The 21,179-nt window shown below is 42.8% G+C and overlaps 1 protein-coding gene and 1 long non-coding RNA gene across 2 annotated transcripts in view; both read right to left on the reverse strand.

Moving 5' to 3' along the window:
• Positions 1 to 21,179, reverse strand: part of LOC130206433 (electrogenic sodium bicarbonate cotransporter 1-like) — a 67,117-nt gene that overhangs the window by 21,988 nt on the left and 23,950 nt on the right. The window contains exons 11-13 of the mRNA XM_056434411.1: positions 15,602 to 15,657; positions 15,246 to 15,431; positions 5,006 to 5,119 (exon numbers count right to left, since the gene is read on the reverse strand). Of these exons, the coding sequence (XP_056290386.1) occupies positions 5,006 to 5,119; positions 15,246 to 15,431; positions 15,602 to 15,657 (356 nt within the window). The remainder of the gene's footprint in view (positions 1 to 5,005; positions 5,120 to 15,245; positions 15,432 to 15,601; positions 15,658 to 21,179) is intronic.
• On the reverse strand, positions 12,462 to 13,443 carry LOC130206438 (uncharacterized). The gene is made up of 2 exons (XR_008834104.1): positions 13,143 to 13,443; positions 12,462 to 12,803 (listed from the first exon to the last, which is right to left on the reverse strand). It is a non-coding gene; the product is annotated as an uncharacterized LOC130206438 (long non-coding RNA).

Raw genomic sequence — 21,179 nt, forward strand, 5'->3', positions numbered from 1 at the left:
GAAACCACTACACTATGATACTAGGAAACTACAACTACTACACTATGATACTAGGAAACTACAACTACTACACTATTATACTAGGAAACTACAACTACTACACTATTATACTAGGAAACTACAACACTATGATACTAGGAAACTACAACTACTACACTATGATACTAGGAAACTACAACTACTACACTATGATACTAGGAAACTACAACTACTACACTATTATACTCGGAAACTACAACACTATTATACTAGGAAACTACAACTACTACACTATGATACTAGGAAACTACAACTACTACACTATTATACTAGGAAACTACAACTACTACACTATGATACTAGGAAACTACAACACTATTATACTAGGAAACTACAACTACTACACTATTATACTAGGAAACTACAACTACTACACTATTATACTAGGAAACTACAACTACTACACTATTATACTAGGAAACTACAACTACTACACTATGATACTAGGAAACTACAACTACTACACTATTATACTAGGAAACTACAACTACTACACTATTATACTAGGAAACTACAACACTATTATACTAGGAAACTACAACTACAACACTATTATACTAGGAAACTACAACTACTACACTATTATACTAGGAAACTACAACTACTACACTATACTAGGAAACTACAACTACTACACTATTATACTAGGAAACTACAACTACTACACTATTATACTCGGAAACTACAACACTATTATACTAGGAAACTACAACTACTACACTATGATACTAGGAAACTACAACACTATTATACTAGGAAACTACAACTACTACACTATTATACTCGGAAACTACAACACTATTATACTAGGAAACTACAACTACTACACTATGATACTAGGAAACTACAACACTATAATACTAGGAAACTACAACTACTACACTATGATACTAGGAAACTACAACTACTACACTATTATACTAGGAAACTACAACTACAACACTATTATACTAGGAAACTACAACTACTACACTATGATACTAGGAAACTACAACACTAGTATACTAGGAAACTACAACTACTACACTATGATACTAGGAAACTACAACACTATGATACTAGGAAACTACAACTACTACACTATGATACTAGGAAACTACAACACTATGACACTAGGAAACTACAACTACTACACTATTATACTAGGAAACTACAACTACTACACTATGATACTAGGAAACTACAACACTATTATACTAGGAAACTACAACTATTACACTATTATACTAGGAAACCACAACTCACTACACTATGATACTAGGAAACCACAACTACAACACTAAGATACTAGGAAACCACAACCACTACACTATTATACTAGGAAACCACAACACTATTATACTAGGAAACCACAACTACTACACTATGATACTAGGAAACCAACTACAACACTATGATACTAGGAAACCACAACTACTACACTATGATACTAGGAAACCACAACTACTACACTATTATACTAGGAAACAACAACTACTACACTATTATACTCACAACTACTACACTATGATACTAGGAAACTACAACACTATGATACTAGGAAACTACAACTACTACACTATTATACTAGGAAACTACAACTACTACACTATTATACTCGGAAACTACAACACTATTATACTAGGAAACTACAACTACTACACTATGATACTAGGAAACTACAACACTATAATACTAGGAAACTACAACTACTACACTATGATACTAGGAAACTACAACTACTACACTATTATACTAGGAAACTACAACTACTACACTATTATACTCACAACTACTACACTATGATACTAGGAAACTACAACACTATGATACTAGGAAACTACAACTACTACACTATTATACTAGGAAACTACAACTACTACACTATTATACTCGGAAACTACAACACTATTATACTAGGAAACTACAACTACTACACTATGATACTAGGAAACTACAACACTATTATACTAGGAAACTACAACTACTACACTATGATACTAGGAAACTACAACTACTACACTATTATACTAGGAAACTACAACTACTACACTATTATACTAGGAAACTACAACTACTACACTATTATACTAGGAAACTACAACTACTACACTATGATACTAGGAAACTACAACACTATTATACTAGGAAACTACAACTACTACACTATGATACTAGGAAACTACAACACTATTATACTAGGAAACTACAACTACTACACTATTATACTCGGAAACTACAACCACTACACTATTATACTAGGAAACCAACCAACTACACTATTATACTAGGAAACCACAACTACTACACTATTTTACTAGGAAACTACAAATACTACACTATGATACTAGGAAACCTACAACACTATTATACTAGGAAACTACAACTACTACACTATTATACTAGGAAACCACAACTACTACACTATGATACTAGGAACTACAACACTACATTATACTAGGAAACCACAACTACTACACTATTATACTAGGAAACCACAACACTATTATACTAGGAAACCACAACTACTACACTATTATACTAGGAAACCACAACTACTACACTATTATACTAGGAAACCACAACCACTACACTATGATACTAGGAAACCACACCACACTATTATACTAGGAAACCACAACTACTACACTATGATACTAGGAAACCACAACACTATTATACTAGGAAACCACAACTACTACACTATGATACTAGGAAACTACTACACTATTATACTAGGAAACTACAACTACTCCACTATTATCTAGGAAACTACAACTACTACACTATGATACTAGGAAACTACAACTACTACACTATGATACTAGGAAACTACAACTACAACACTATGATACTAGGAAACTACAACTACAACACTATTATAGTAGGAAACCACAACTACTAATTATTATACTAGGAAACCACAACTACCCACTATGATACTAGGAAACTACAACACTATGACACTAGGAAACTACAACTACTACACTATTATACTAGGAAACTACAACTACTACACTATGATACTAGGAAACTACAACACTATTATACTAGGAAACTACAACTACTACACTATGATACTAGGAAACTACAACACTATGATACTAGGAAACTACAACTACTACACTATTATACTAGGAAACTACAACTACTCCACTATTATACTAGGAAACTACAACTACTCCACTATGATACTAGGAAACTACAACACTATGACACTAGGAAACTACAACACTATTATACTAGGAAACTACAACTACTACACTATGATACTAGGAAACTACAACACTATTATACTAGGAAACTACAACTACTACACTATGATACTAGGAAACTACAACACTATGATACTAGGAAACTACAACTACTACACTATTATACTAGGAAACTACAACTACTACACTATTATACTAGGAAACTACAACTACTACACTATTATACTAGGAAACTACAACTACTACACTATTATACTAGGAAACTACAACTACTACACTATGATACTAGGAAACTACAACACTATGATACTAGGAAACTACAACTACTACACTATACTAGGAAACTACAACTACTACACTATTATACTAGGAAACTACAACTACTACACTATTATACTAGGAAACTACAACTACTACACTATGATACTAGGAAACTACAACACTATAATACTAGGAAACTACAACTACTACACTATGATACTAGGAAACTACAACTACTACACTATTATACTAGGAAACTACAACTATTATACTAGGAAACTACAACTACAACACTATTATACAAGGAAACTACAACTACTACACTATTATACTAAGAAACTACAACTACAACACTATTATACTCGGAAACTACAACACTATTATACTAGGAAACTACAACTACTACACTATGATACTAGGAAACTACAACACTAGTATACTAGGAAACTACAACTACTACACTATGATACTAGGAAACTACAACACTATGATACTAGGAAACTACAACTACTACACTATGATACTAGGAAACTACAACACTATGATACTAGGAAACTACAACTACTACACTATTATACTAGGAAACTACAACTACTCCACTATTATACTAGGAAACTACAACTACTCCACTATGATACTAGGAAACTACAACACTATGACACTAGGAAACTACAACTACTACACTATTATACTAGGAAACTACAACTACTACACTATGATACTAGGAAACTACAACTACAACACTATTATACTAGGAAACTACAACTACTACACTATTATACTCGGAAACTACAACACTATTATACTAGGAAACTACAACTACTACACTATGATACTAGGAAACTACAACACTATTATACTAGGAAACTACAACTACTACACTAGGAAACTACAACTACTACACTATTATACTATGAAACTACAACTACAACACTATTATACTAGGAAACTACAACTACTACACTATTATACTAGGAAACTACAACTACTACACTATTATACTAGGAAACTACAACTACAACACTATGATACTAGGAAACTACAACACTATTATACTAGGAAACTACAACTACTACACTATGATACTAGGAAACTACAACACTATGATACTAGGAAACTACAACTACTTGACTATGATACTAGGAAACTACAACTACTACACTATTATACTAGGAAACTACAACTACTCCACTATTATCTAGGAAACTACAACTACTCCACTATGATACTAGGAAACTACAACTACTACAATATTATACTAGGAAACTACAACTACTACACTATTATACTAGGAAACTACAACTACTCCACTATGATACTAGGAAACTACAACACTATGATACTAGGAAACTACAACTACTACACTATTATACTAGGAAACTACAACTACTACACTATGATACTAGGAAACTACAACACTATTATACTAGGAAACTACAACTACGACAGTATTAGTCCTCCTCTAAATGAAGCCCCTCCCCTAAGTGAAGCCCCTCCCCCCGGCGTCTCACCTTGAATTCACTCGGCACGATGAGCTTCGGCGTGTCGACGCCCACGAAGGCGTCCACGCCGCAGAAGATCAGGATGGCGAGGATGATGGCGAAGTCGCTGAGCAGCTTCCTCACCTGGAGAGCAGAGGTTAGGAGTCACGGCGGTTTGGAGGAAGTTAAAGCACACCTGTTGACCTTAGAGCACACCTGTTGACCTTAAAGCACACATGTTGACCTTAGAGCACACCTGTTGACCTTAAAGCACACATGTTGACCTTAAAGCACACATGTTGACCTTAGAGCACACATGTTGACCTTAGAGCACACCTGTTGACCTTAGAGCACACCTGTTGACCTTAGAGCACACCTGTTGACCTTAAATCACACATGTTGACCTTAGAGCACACCTGTTGACCTTAAAGCACACATGTTGACCTTAGAGCACACCTGTTGACCTTAGAGCACACATGTTGACCTTAAAGCACACATGTTGACCTTAAAGCACACATGTTGACCTTAGAGCACACATGTTGACCTTAGAGCACACCTGTTGACCTTAGAGCACACCTGTTGACCTTAGAGCACACATGTTGATCTTAGAGCACACATGTTGACCTTAGAGCACACATGTTGACCTTAGAGCACACATGTTGACCTTAAAGCACACATGTTGACCTTAAAGCACACCTGTTGACCTTAGTGCACACCTGTTGACCTTAGTGCACACCTGTTGACCTTAGAGCACACATGTTGACCTTAGAGCACACCTGTTGACCTTAGTGCACACCTGTTGACCTTAGAGCACACCTGTTGACCTTAGTGCACACCTGTTGACCTTAGAGCACACCTGTTGACCTTAAAGCACACCTGTTGACCTTAGTGCACACCTGTTGACCTTAGTGCACACCTGTTGACCTTAGTGCACACCTGTTGACCTTAGAGCACACCTGTTGACCTTAAAGCACACCTGTTGACCCTAAAGCACACCTGTTGACCTTAGTGCACACCTGTTGACCTTAGAGCACACCTGTTGACCTTAGAGCACACCTGTTGACCTTAAAGCACACCTGTTGACCTTAGTGCACACCTGTTGACCTTAGTGCACACCTGTTGACCTTAGAGCACACCTGTTGACCTTAGTGCACACCTGTTGACCTTAGAGCACACCTGTTGACCTTAGTGCACACCTGTTGACCTTAAAGCACACCTGTTGACCTTAGTGCACACCTGTTGACCTTAGAGCACACCTGTTGACCTTAGTGCACACCTGTTGACCTTAGAGCACACCTGTTGACCTTAGTGCACACCTGTTGACATTAGAGCACACCTGTTGACCTTAAAGCACACCTGTTGACCTTAGTGCACACCTGTTGACCTTAGAGCACACCTGTTGACCTTAAAGCACACCTGTTGACCTTAAAGCACACCTGTTGACCTTAGAGCACACCTGTTGACCTTAGTGCACACCTGTTGACCTTAGAGCACACCTGTTGATCTTAGTGCACACCTGTTGACCTTAGAGCACACCTGTTGACCTTAGTGCACACCTGTTGACCTTAAAGCACACCTGTTGACCTTAGAGCACACCTGTTGACCTTAAAGCACACCTGTTGACCTTAGAGCACACCTGTTGACCTTAGTGCACACCTGTTGACCTTAGTGCACACCTGTTGACCTTAGAGCACACCTGTTGACCTTAGAGCACACCTGTTGACCTTAGTGCACACCTGTTGACCTTAGTGCACACCTGTTGACCTTAAAGCACACCTGTTGACCTTAGAGCACACCTGTTGACCTTAAAGCACACCTGTTGACCTTAGAGCACACCTGTTGACCTTAGTGCACACCTGTTGACCTTAGAGCACACCTGTTGACCTTAGAGCACACCTGTTGACCTTAAAGCACACCTGTTGACCTTAGAGCACACATGTTGACCTTAAAGCACACCTGTTGACCTTAAAGCACACCTGTTGACCTTAGAGCACACCTGTTGACCTTAAAGCACACCTGTTGACCTTAAAGCACACCTGTTGACCTTAGTGCACACCTGTTGACCTTAGAGCACACCTGTTGACCTTAAAGCACACCTGTTGACCTTAGAGCACACCTGTTGACCTTAAAGCACACCTGTTGACCTTAAAGCACACCTGTTGACCTTAGAGCACACCTGTTGATCTTAGAGCACACCTGTTGACCTTAGTGCACACCTGTTGACCTTAAAGCACACCTGTTGACCTTAGAGCACACCTGTTGACCTTAAAGCACACCTGTTGACCTTAAAGCACACCTGTTGACCTTAAAGCACACCTGTTGACCTTAGAGCACACCTGTTGATCTTAGAGCACACCTGTTGACCTTAGTGCACACCTGTTGACCTTAGAGCACACCTGTTGACCTTAAAGCACACCTGTTGACCTTAGAGCACACCTGTTGACCTTAGTGCACACCTGTTGACCTTAGAGCACACCTGTTGATCTTAGAGCACACCTGTTGACCTTAGTGCACACCTGTTGACCTTAGAGCACACCTGTTGACCTTAGTGCACACCTGTTGACCTTAGAGCACACCTGTTGACCTTAGAGCACACCTGTTGACCTTAAAGCACACCTGTTGACCTTAGTGCACACCTGTTGACCTTAAAGCACACCTGTTGACCTTAGAGCACACCTGTTGACCTTAAAGCACACCTGTTGACCTTAGAGCACACCTGTTGACCTTAGTGCACACCTGTTGACCTTAAAGCACACCTGTTGACCTTAAAGCACACCTGTTGACCTTAGAGCACACCTGTTGACCTTAGTGCACACCTGTTGACCTTAGAGCACACCTGTTGACCTTAAAGCACACCTGTTGACCTTAAAGCACACCTGTTGACCTTAATTCAATTCAATTCAGTTTATTTGTATAGCCCAATTTCACAAATTACAAATTTGTCTCGGAGTGCTTTACAATCTGTACACATAGACATCCCTGCCCCAAAACCTCACATCGGACCAGGAAAAACTCCCAAATAACCCTTCAGGGGAAAAAAGGAAGAAACCTGCAGGAGAGCAACAGAGGAGGATCCTCTCCAGGATGGACAGATGCAATAGATGTAATGTACAGAAGGACAGATTTAGAGTTAAAATACATTCAATGAATATGACAGAGTGTATGAATAGTTCATAGTAGGCATATTCCACGATGGAGACTCCACGATCCATCAGGCAGATGGCGTGGGGAGGAGGAGGGCGGAGTCTCAACAGGACAGTGGCGTAGTCATGAGCAGGAATTTACGACCCAGACGATCCATCAGGCAGATAGATTTATGCCGCCTCATAGGGTCCGGCGACCCCATGAGACGAAAGTCAAAAGGACTTCCGGGAGAAAGCAGAGTTAGTAACGTGTGATTGAGAGATGAAATTCATCCTTAAGGAGAGAAAAAGAGGAGATAGGTACCAGTGCATCCTAACGCCCCGCAGCTATAAGCCTATAGCAGCATATCAAGGGGCTGGACCAGGTGAACCTGATTCAGCCCTAACTATAAGCTCTGTCAAAGAGGAAGGTCTTAAGTCTACTCTTAAACGAGGTGACTGTGTCTGCCTCCCGGACTGAAATTGGAAGCTGGTTCCATAAAAGAGGAGCTTGATAACCAAAGGCTCTGGCTCCCATTCTACTTTTTAAGACTCTAGGAACTACAAGTAGTCCCGCATTTAGTGAGCGAGTTTCTAGTGGGGCAATATGGTACGACAAGCTCCTTAAGATATGATGGAGCATCACCAATCAAGGCTTTGTAGGTTAAGAGAAGAATTTTAAAAGTGATTCTTGATTTTACTGGGAGCCAGTGCAGAGCAGCTAGTGCAGGAGTGATGTGATCTCTTTCTTAGTTTTAGTGAGAACACGAGCTGCAGCATTCTGGATCAACTGAGGGACCTAAGAGATTTATTAGAGCAGCCTGCTAATAAGGAGTTGCAGTAATCCAGTCTCAAGTAACGAACGCTGAACCAATTTTTCTGCATCTTTTGAGACAAGATGTGCCTGATTTTTGAAATATTACGTAGATGAAAGAATGCAGTCCTTGAGATTTGCTTTACGTGGGAGTTAAAGGACCAGTCCCGTTCAAAGATAACGCCAAGATTCTTTACAGTGGTGTTGGATGCCAGGGCAATGCCGTGTACAGAATCCACATCACCAGATAATTGATCTCTGAGGTGCTCAGGGCCGATTAAAATTACTTCGTTTTGTCTGAGTTTAACATCAAGAAGTTGCAGGTCATCCATGTTTTTATGTCTTTAAGACATGCTTGAATTTTACAGAGTTGGTTGCTCTCCTCTGGTTTTATCGATAAATATAGTTGAGTGTCATCTGCATAACAATGAAAGTTTATGGAGTGTTTCCTGACAATATTGCCCAAAGGAAGCATGTATAAGGTAAATAAAATTGGTCCAAGCACAGAACCTTGTGGCACTCCGTGATTAACGCTGTTGGTTATCGAAGCGCTGTCGCAGACAAATACAAACTGAGCTCGATCTGATAAATAGGATTAAAACCAAATTAGTGCCGTGCCTGAAATGCCAATCGACTGCTCCAGTCTCTGTAACAGGATGTCATGGTCAATGGTGTCGAATGCAGCACTAAGGTCTAACAAGACCAGGACAGAGAGGAGTCCTTTATCTGCTGCCATTAAGAGGTCATTTGTAATTTTCACCAGTGCCGCCTCGGTGCTGTGGTGTTTTCTAAATCCTGATTGAAATTTCTCAAATAAACTATTATGATGTAGAAAGTCGCACAACTGATTTGCGACCACTTTCTCAAGGATCTTGGAGAGGAAGGAGGTTAGAGATCGGTCTGTAGTTAGCCAATACCTCTGGATCCAGAGTGGGCTTCTTCAGGAGAGGTTTAATAACAGCCACCTTGAAGGAGTGTGGTACGTGGCCTGTTAGCAGAGACACATTGATAATATCTAATAGAGAGCCGCCAATTAAAGGCAAAACGCCTTTAAGCAGCCTCGCTGGATGGGGTCCAAGAGACAGGTAGACGTGTTCAAGTAGAAACCGCTGAAAATAATTGGTCACGGTTGATAGGAGAAAATCCTCCAAATATACACCAGGGCATACAGCGGTTTCCAAGGCCATTCCACTTGAGAACAGATTGGCACTGGTTATGGGCAAGAGATTATTAATCTTGTCCCTAATAGTTAAAATCTTTTCATTAAAGAAGTTCATAAAGTCATTACCACTAAGGTTTATAGGAATGCTCGGCCCACAGAGCTGTGACTTCTGTCAGCCTGGCTACAGTGCTGAAGAGAAACCTGGGTTGTTTTTATTTTTTCTATTATTGATGAGTAATAGGCTGCTCTGGCATTACGGAGGGCCTTCTTATATGTTTTAAGACTATCTCGCCAAACTAAGCGGGATTCTTCGAGATTAGTTGAACGCCATGCGCTCAAGCTGTGACGCTTGCTTCAGTTTGCGGGTCTGAGGGTTATACCAGGAGCAAACCTCCTCTTCCTCACTGTCTTCTTCTTCAGAGGGCTATCGAGTCCAGTGTCATTCTCAGAGAGCCTGTGGCACTGTCAACAAGATGATCAATCTGGGACGGACTAAAGTTAGACCAGGAGTCCTCTGTTATATTGAGACGTGGTATCGAATCAAATACAGAAGGAATCGCTTTAAATTTAGCTACAGCACTATCAGTTAGACATCTAGTGTAGAAACTTTGACTAACGGAGTACACCCGTAGTATAAATTCAAAAGTTATGAGGTTGTGGTCTGACAGAAGAGGATTCTGTGGGAAGACGCTCAAATGCTCAATGTCAACGCCATAAGTAAGAACAAGATCAAGCGTGGCCAAAGCTGTGAGTGGGTTTCTGTACTCTGACAGAAGCCAATCGAGTCCAACAAGGAGATGAATGCAGCACTAAGGCAATCATTATCAACATCCACATGGATATTAAAATCTCCAACAATAATAACTTTATCGGTTTTAAGAACCAAACTTGATATAAATTCTGAGAATTCAGATATAAACTCTGAATATGGACCTGGTGGCCCGTACAGAATCACAAATCGAATTGGCTGTAGTGTTTTCCAGGTTGGATGTGAAAGACTAAGAACAAGGCTTTCAAATGAGGTGTAGTGTAATTTTGGTTGAGGATTAATTAATAGGCTCGATTCAAAGATGGTTGCTACTCCACCTCCTCGACCGGTGCCTCGAGGAATGTGAGTATTAATATGACTTGGAGGAGTCGATTCATTCAGGCAGACATATTCTTCATGGCTCAGCCAGGTTTCAGTTAGGCAACATAAATCAATGTGATTATCTGATATTAAATCATTCAGTAACACAGCTTTAGATGACAGAGATCGAATATTTAGGAGACCACATTTAATAGACCTATTTTGTTGCACTGCTGAAATAATTGTGTTAACTTGTATAAGGTTATTGTGTACGACCTCTTCTGCTTACTTTTGATTTATTTAATTGAAGTGGCCGGGACAGACACAGTCTCTACTCTAAAGTCAAGGGTGGTAACTGCTCCAATGGAAGAGCAGAGAAGGGTGTTAAACCACAACTCTGCTCCCGGTTCCTGATCTGAACCCTGGGTTGTCATAGATTAAGTCCGTGATCAACTTGGTCATATTCGCAGAAATGAGACGCGCCCGCCCAACGTGGGATGAATGCCGCCTCCTCATCAGATCAGGTTTTCCCAGAAAGTCTTCCAGTTGTCTACGAGCCCACATTATTCGCTGGGCACCACCGACAGCCAGCGGTTGAAAGACGACATTCGCCATACAATTCGTCTGTCTGCAAATTTGGGAGAGGGCCAGAGAAAATTACGGTGTCCGACAACGTCTTGGCATAAGCACACACCGACTCCACATGAATTTGAGTGACTTCCGACCGACGGGCTCGGGCGTCATTACCACCGGCGTGTATTACAATCTGACTGTATCTCCGCTTATCCTTAGCCAGCAGCTTCAAACAAGACTCCACGTCGCCCGCTCTGGCCCCTGGGAGGCACACGACTCTGGTCCGTGGCTTCGCTATTTTCACGTTCCTGACTATAGAGCTCCCGATAACCAGGGTGTGTTCCTCAGCGGGTGTGTCGCTGAGCAGGGAAAACTGGTTCGAAACGTGAAGTGGTTGGTGCACAGCGGGCTTCTGTGTAGAGCACACCTGTTGACCTTAAAGCACACCTGTTGACCTTAGAGCACACCTGTTGACCTTAAAGCACACCTGTTGACCTTAGAGCACACCTGTTGACCTTAAAGCACACCTGTTGACCTTAAAGCACATCTGTTGATCTTAAACAGGGTGTCTACAGGAATAAACCAGTGAAATGTAAGACTTTTTAAGACCACGTCTAAATAAAATGTAAGACCTAACTTACGATGGAAATATACATGAATCTAAATTAATTAATTCAAAGTAAACACACTGATGTCTGTTCAAAATTAACAGTATGGTGTAATGCAAAAGGATAACACAAATGTCATTGCTGTTGTAAATTATATTTATTAATACATTTTCAGAACATTTAAGTCCCATGAACAAATGTCTATACAATTAAGTAAATATATTTTAAAAATACGTGCAACATAGTTCCTTTTGAACAAAAACAATCTATAAAATAACATAAACATTTCCAGCTGCTTTTAAAATGCAAATTCATTTACATAATAGAATGTATGTGTGTGTGTGTGCTTATGTCTCTATGTGATGGATGTTTGTGCACAGGTTCATGTCTACTCCTGAGCTTTTGTGAATATACTAGGAAAACAATCCTTTTCAAACTGTATTAATATAAAAACTTCCAGTTGACATTTGGTCCATTCTCCTGGAAAAAAGAAAAAAGGCAGACATTAGCCAAACAAGTCACCACATCTCTTCATGACACCACTTCAGATTAATGTCAGACTGGATAAATATGAATGAAAACTATTTTTACAAATTAAGCAACGTGAGCCATCCCTTGAGCCTAGTGAACACGATGTAGACATATTGACAGGTAAACACCACTCTACTACCATTCTAAAACTATTTTTTGTTAGTCTAATTAATGTGTAGTGCGCCTATGCATAGCTGTTATTAACTTGACACGAGTAAAGCTTAACTATATGAAACACAGACTCATATACATGAGGATAGTTAATACATATATTTATGTTAGACTTACTTTGAGATGCTGAAGTCGGTCCTGGTGTCATGGCCCATGAGCTCCACAGGATCCTGACTGGACCGGGTCACTGAACCGAGAGCACATGAAGTCCAGCTGTCTGCTCGTGGTGGTCTGGTCCAGAGTCTCGTGGTGGTCTGGTCCAGAGTCTCGTGGTGGTCTGGTCCAGAGTCTCGTGGTGGTCTGGTCCAGAGTCTCGTGGTGGTCTGGTCCAGAGTCTCGTGGTGGTCTGGTTCAGAGTCTCATGGTGGTCTGGTCCAGAGTCTCGTGGTGGTCTGGTCCAGAGTCTCGTGGTGGTCTGGTCCAGAGTCTCATGGTGGTCTGGTCCAGAGTCTCTTGGTGGTCTGGTCCAGAGTCTCATGGTGGTCTGGTTCAGAGTCTCATGGTGGTCTGGTCCAGAGTCTCGTGGTGGTCTGGTCCAGAGTCTCATGGTGGTCTGGTCCAGAGTCTCGTGGTGGTCTGGTCCAGAGTCTCATGGTGGTCTGGTCCAGAGTCTCATGGTGGTCTGGTCCAGAGTCTCATGGTGGTCTGGTTCAGAGTCTCATGGTGGTCTGGTCCAGAGTCTCGTGGTGGTCTGGTCCAGAGTCTCATGGTGGTCTGGTCCAGAGTCTCGTGGTGGTCTGGTCCAGAGTCTCATGGTGGTCTGGTCCAGAGTCTCGTGGTGGTCTGGTCCAGAGTCTCATGGTGGTCTGGGTCCAGAGTCTCGTGGTGGTCTGGGTCCAGAGTCTCGTGGTGGTCTGGTCCAGAGTCTCGTGGTTCTGGTCCAGAGTCTCAGTGGTCTGTCCAGAGTCTCGTGGTGGTCTGGTCAGAGTCTCATGGTGTTCTGGTTCAGAGTCTCGTGGTGGTCTGGTCCAGAGTCTCTTGGTGGTCTGGGTCCAGAGTCTCGTGGTGGTCTGTCCAGAGTCTCATGGTGGTCTGGGTCCAGAGTCTCGTGGTGGTCTGGTCCAGAGTCTCGTGGTCTGGGTCCAGAGTCTCGTGGTGGTCTGGTCCAGAGACGCATGGTGGCCTGGTGCAGAGTCTCGTGGTGGTCTGGTCAGAGTCTCGTGGTGGTCTGGTCCAGAGTCTCGTCGTGGTCTGGTCCAGAGTCTCGTGGTGGTCTGGTCCAGAGTCTCGTGGTGGTCTGGTCTAGAGTCTCGTGGTGGTCTGGTCCAGAGTCTCGTGGAACAGAATGAAGAACACGGCGCCTGTTGGACTTCGTGATGAGCTCTTTGTTGCACGGCGCTGGATTTCCTCCGTGACCTCCAGCGTTGTAGCGTTGATGTCGCTGCAGCGGGCGAGCAGCAGCTAGCGCGCGGAGCAGCAGCTAGCGGAGCAGGAGCCAGCCTGCTGGCTGCTGGCGGCCTTCGCTAGTCTCTGTGCTTCTTGCTCTGCTCGTGAGATTCCACCGCTGGAAAGTCTCGCGACACACAACGCAGCTTCAGAAGCATTTCACCCACCGTGACCAGGAACACTCGTTCTTTTCAAGCCGTTGTTGAACTTGCATCCTGCCATGTTTTCTAAAGTAGCCGATGCTTCACGCTAGGATGGGACCGAATACGCGGGGCCCCTTTAAGAGAAGGGGCGTGGCCCCGGTGACACCAGAGACGCCGCAGAGCGACCGGAGCAAAACACGGACCTGGCGGAACAGATTGCCTCATATTCACAGTGACATGACACCCAAAACATTTAAGACCAATCCAATCTGAATTTAAGACAATTTAAGACTTTTTAAGGCCTTATTTTTAGGAAAAGCAATTTAAGACTTTTTAAGACTTTTTAAGGACCCGCGGACACCCTGTTAAAGCTATCTGCTGGTTCATGAATGATGACGATAAGGTTCTCGTGTTTTAAATCCTCTAAACACCAATAAAGATAAAGTAATAAAGATAAAGTATTAAAGTAATAAAGTAGTACAGTATTAAAGATAAAGTAAAACAGTATTAAAGTAATAAAGGATTAAAGATAAAGTAACAAAGTAATAAGATAAAGTATTAAAGTAATAAAGTAGTACAGTAATAGAGATAAAGTAAAACAGTATTAAAGTAATAAAGTATTAAAGATAAAGTAACAAAGTAATAAGATAAAGTATTAAAGTAATAAAGTAGTCCAGTCGTCGGGCCTCACCGTGGTGGGGAAGAAGCGGCTGGTCTTGAAGGCCTTGAGCGCCGTGGAGCAGGTGTAGGTCCCGAAGAACAAGATGAAGGACATCAGCGTGATGTCGGGCACGTAGCCGCAGGCCCCGCCCACCAGCTCGCCGCCGTAACGCCGGCACTGCTGCTTGGTCAGCGACTCCCAGGTGGCGTTCAGAGACTGCAGAGGACAAAGACGGCTGTATTTTATTCTGGAGGGGCACGCTGCTAAATGAGATGAGGATAGAGAGGGTTGTATTTTATTCTGGAGGGCCATGCTGCTAAATGAGACGAGGATAGAGAGGGTTGTATTTTATTTTGGAGGGGCACGCTGCTGAGGGCCCAACATACCAGATCCGTGTGGTTCGTCCAGGCGGAGACGTCGAAGACGAGGTCGGAGGAGTTTCCTAGAGAAGAGAAACAATAATATAGAATATATATATACATATACATATATGTGTATATATATATACACATATATATATACACACATATATATGTATATTATATATATATACACACATATATATGTATATATATGTGTGTATATATATATAAATATGTATATATATATATATATGTATGTATATATATATATACATATATACATATCACTTCACTGCACACCCTGTGTGTGTATGTGACAAATAAAACATCTTGAATCTTGGAATTTTGATGAATATATATGTATATTATGTGACATATATACATATATATATATATAAATGTACATGTATGTATATATATATGTATATGTATGTATATATGTATGTATGTATATATATATGTATATATATGTATGGATATGTATGTATATATATGTATATATGTATATATGTATGTATATATATATATACTAGTGCTGTGAAAAATAACGCGTTAACTCAGTTAATTAAATTACAGGTTTAACTAGTTATTTTCTTTTAACACATTTAACGCATGCGCAGAATGAGCTTCCAGTCCGCCTGTTGTTGGTCGCCTCCAGCAGCGTGTCATTCTGTCTCTAGTGTCGCGTTAACACGACTCCGATCTCCGTCTCGCGCGCCGCAGAGCTTGGATGCACCCCCAGAGTCCTTACACGTCATGTGACAACGTTTCCATGGTGACGGACAAGGTCACGGAGATCGAAGGCACTGACAAGAAGTGACTTCCACCAGGAAACCTGTTTAAACTGTATATGCATGTACATGTTGTGTCTGTATATATGTACTTATGTGTGTGCATACTACTGTTTATATCTGTCACGGGACACAACATGTAACTATCTCATCGTTCATGGAACAATGTAATTATCAGGCCAGCAGACATTGTACAATGGTGCTAAAACGCTAGCGCGCGATTAACATCCGTTAGCTAAACGGCGCTAGCCTTAATTAACTGTCTTCACTTTAACTTCTACAGTTAATAACTGTCAAAATATAAAAGCGAGCGAACATAACATTAATATATATATGGTACTTATGTACGTTTCTCACCTGTAAACACCAAGAGACTCGCATCAACAGCTGCGTCACTGTCTGTGTTACGTTACATTACATTACATGTCATTTAGCAGACACTTTTATCCAAAGCGACTTACAATAAGTGCATTCAACTTAGAGTACAAACCAAGAACTACAAGAACACAGGAAGCAACACTTCCTCAACTCAGTCGAACCACAAAAGCACCACAATAAGTGCCACTGAAGTGCAAATCTGTGTTTTAATCCAGATAGTCGGAAAAGATGTGTTTTCAGTCTCCGGCGGAAGATGTAGAGACTTTCTGCTGTCCTGATGTCAGTGGGGAGCTCGTTCCACCACTGAGGAGCAGGACAGCAACAGTCTGGATGTAGAGTGATTAGCTCGAGGTGACGGAGTCACAAGACGATTGGCTGTTGCCGAGCGGAGCGAACGTGCCGGGGTGTACGGTGTGACCATATCCCGGATGTAGACGGGGCCCGATCCATTCAGAGCACGGTACCAAGAACCAGTGTTTTGAAGCGGATGCTGCTCCACCGGTAACCATGGAGAGCGGAGGAGCGGAGTGGTGTGGGTGAATTTCGGGAGGCTGAAGACCAGCTGCTGCATTCTGGATGAGCTGCAGAGGTCGGATGGCCTTAGCGGGTAGACCAGCCAGGAGGGAGTTGCAGTAGTCAAGGCGTGAAATGATCAGAGCCTGGACCAGAACCTGGACCAGAGCCTGGACCAGAGCCTGGACCAGAACCTGCGCCGCCTTCTGAGTAAGAAGAGGCCGTGCTCTCCTGATGTTGTGCAGCATGTACCTACAGGAACGCGTCGTCACAGTGATGTTGGCCGTCAGGTTGACTGTCTAGTGTCACCCCGAGGTTCCTGGCAGTCAGGGTAGGGGCCAACACAGAGCTGGTGAAGGTGGTAGTCAGGTCATGGGTGGGGGAGCCTTTCCCTGAAGGAATAGTAGCTCGGTCTTGTCAGGGTTGATCTTCAGGTGGTGAGCAGACATCCACTGAGAGATGTCGGTCAGACAGGCAGAGATTCGCGCCACCACCCGAGGAGAGAGAGGCTGCTCTAGCAGAGTGAAGGATAAGGACAGAGGAGAGAGAGGATGCTCTAGCAGAGTGAAGGAGAGAGGATGCTCTAGCAGAGTGAAGGATAAGGAGAGAGGAGAGAGAGGCTGCTCTAGCAGAGTGAAGGAGAGAGGATGCTCTAGCAGAGTGAAGGAGAGAGGATGCTCTAGCAGAGTGAAGGATAAGGACAGAGGAGAGAGAGGCTGCTCTAGCAGAGTGAAGGAGAGAGGATGCTCTAGCAGAGTGAAGGATAAGGACAGAGGAGAGAGGCTGCTCTAGCAGAGTGAAGGATAAGGACAGAGGAGAGAGAGGATGCTCTAGCAGAGTGAAGGATAAGGACAGAGGAGAGAGAGGATGCTCTAGCAGAGTGAAGGATAAGGACAGAGGAGAGAGGATGCTCTAGCAGAGTGAAGGATAAGGACAGAGGAGAGAGAGGCTGCTCTAGCAGTGTGAAGCTGCTCAGCCAGGAGGCCAGTCTCTGTCGAGTGGCCTTGACTCCAGACTGGTGAGGGTCAAGAAGGTCGTTACTGTGGAGACAGGAGGACACTTGGCTCAAGAGAGCTCGCTCCAGAGTTTTGGAGAGAAAAGGAAGAAGAGAGACCGGTCTGTAGTTGCTGACTCCAGACGGGTCGAGGTGGTTTCTTCAGGAGAGGGTTGACTCTCGCCTCCTTCAGAGGGAAACAGCCAGTTGAGAGGGAGCTGTTAATAAGATGGGTGAGGAAGGTCAGAAGGTCAGGAGCAACAGCCTGGAGAATGGGAGACGGGACGGGGTCAAGGGCGCAGGTGGTCGGTCAGCGGAGGTCACCAAGCTAAGAACTTGATTGGGAGACAGGGGGGTGAAAGAGGAAAGAGAGGGGGATGAAGAAGTTAGTGTTGGTGAGGTGATAGAAGATGGATGAGTAAAGGAGGAGCGGATGTCGTCTATCTTGTTTGTAAAGTAGTCGACAAAGTGGCAGAAGGGTGGAAGGAGGAGGGGCCAGGGGGGATCAAGGAGGTTGGAAAAGATAGAGAAGAGTTTTTTGGGGTTAGAGAAGGAAGACTGAATTTTGGTCAGGTAGAACGAGCTTTTGGCTGCAGATATAGAGGAAGAGAAGGAGGAGAGAAGAGATTGATAGAAGAGCAAGTCTTCCGCTTGATTCGTTTTTCGCCATTTTCTTTCCGCCGCTCGCAGGGTGGCTCTCTCGGCGCGCACCGAGTCCGACAACCACGGAGAGGAGAGGATTTCCGAACCGGTCGTGTCTTAAAAGGACAAAGAGAATCAAGAGATGAAGACAGGGAAGAGAGGAGAGTGTCTGTGGCAGAGTTAGGCTGCATGAGTGAGAAGGAGCCAGTTGAGGGGAGAGCAGATAGGACAGAGGAGGCCAGGGAGGAGGGACAGAGGGTGCGAATGTTGCGCCGTACAGGTGCAGAGTCTGTAGATAAGGGTGGGTTGTCAGTACCATAGAGCGAGAGAGAGTAAGAGATGAAGAAGTGGTCAGAGACATGGAGAGGAGTTACAGTGAGGTTGGAGGTAGAGCAGTTTCTAGTGGACATGTAGTCAAGGCGGTTGCCGGCTTTGTGAGTGGGAGGGGAGGGACTGAGTGAGAGGTTAAAGGAAGACAGTAAGAGTAATAGATCACATGACTTCTCTGTCTGGATGTTGAAGTCACCCAGAAGGATGAGCGGGGGGCCGTGTTCAGAGAAGTTCGACAGGAGGGCGTCTAGCTCTTCCAAGAAATCTCCCAAAGAACCAGGGGGACGGTAGAGAACAACCATGTGTAGTTGAGCCGGATGAGTAACCGTCACAGCATGAAACTCAAGAGTCAGTGGGATAAAGAGTGGAAGCGGGTAGAGAAACACCATGTGGGTGAGAGGAGTAAACCTGGAGCTCCACCCCGACCAGAGGGTCTGGTGTGGCTGAAGGAGAAGGCCGAGCAGAGAGCAGCCGGGGTAGACGTGTTGTCTGCTGTGATCCAGGTCTCAGTGAGAGCCAGGAAGTCAAGCGACTGCTCCATGGCAAAGAGATGAAACCGGCCTTGCGGTTGGCTGACTGACCGTTCCAGAGGCCTCCTGTGACAAGGTGCTGGGTGTGAGTAGAACGGGTAGGAAGGAGAACCGAGGAGGGGTTCCGGTACATGAATGAACGAGTCCTATAGGAACTACGAGGAGAGATACGCACAGGTATGGAAAAGACACACATATTCACTAAATGGTGGAATACACAGCCGCCCACGAAGACTCCAACAGACGCTGGTCTAACTTGTTTGTTTAAGACAAGAATTACAGCACCAGTCATGGAAAACCCGCTACTGCCCCTACTGGCGAACACACGTATAACACTATTTAAAAATCATTCAAATTAGGAAAAATGGAAAAGTAGAACATCTTCAAATTTAAGAAGCTGGAACCATAACATGTTTTTTTAATTATTTAAAGTGAAATTATTATCAATTTTTTTCCTTCTTTTTTCTTCTCTTAAGCAACTAATTGATTAATCTAATAATATTTTTAGCTGAACTTTGGTAGTTTTACAACAAAATGTATAAAGTAGAAATATTATTCATGACATAATGATAGTAATAAAAAATATGCGTTGTCATTATATATCATATGGTTAAAGTCATTCATAAACCAACTTCCTTTTCTTTGGCCTGAACAACAAGGACTCGTGAGCTCTGCTGAGCCATGACTCTGTTCCCTGAGTCTGTTCTGCCTCTACCTGGCTGTCACTAACATTATAACTTCTATACGATACCTGCCATAAATATCATGATACCAGAATTCGATACAATACCATAAAAACAATATGATACCATAAATATGATACTGGTAAATTTGTCTATAATAGTAATAAATAAAACATCTGTATGGTTCACTTTTTACCAACTTTTTCAACACTTAACAAATGGCAGTAATATGAGTATTAATACAGCCAGATATGAATGAAACTACATGGTTCCATCATAGCATTGATGATACACTATGAGGCCGTTAGTCTCTGACCAGATGATCCACAGTTCATCAGGATGAGCAGCTGGAGAGTTACATAATTTTACAGACTGTCTGCCTTGGAGACAAAGAACTGAAACATTTCACTTCTGGAATCATCTTTTTTTAAAGCTGAAGACTTCAAGTCTCAAAAGCTCCGCCACTTTGCGCCACTTGCTGTGAGCGCAGCGCATTGCGTGCAGACAGCTCGACACGGAGCAGCGCGTGCGCTCTGATCGCTCTTTTAATGAAGGATTGATACAAAAAATATGCTAGATCACATCGTGTTTAACATACGGGTACTTTGTTAGCATCGCTACACCGTGCAGCGTGACAGCAGTAGATGTAGCGGGGTGACATTCAAGCTAACCTAACTTCCCAAACGATGTCGACATCTTGACGCTGATTGGCCGAGACGCGACACGTCCCATCAAAGATGT

This window comes from Pseudoliparis swirei, chromosome 16 (genome assembly GCF_029220125.1).
Source record: "Pseudoliparis swirei isolate HS2019 ecotype Mariana Trench chromosome 16, NWPU_hadal_v1, whole genome shotgun sequence".
In the NCBI taxonomy this organism is placed as follows: domain Eukaryota; kingdom Metazoa; phylum Chordata; class Actinopteri; order Perciformes; family Liparidae; genus Pseudoliparis; species Pseudoliparis swirei.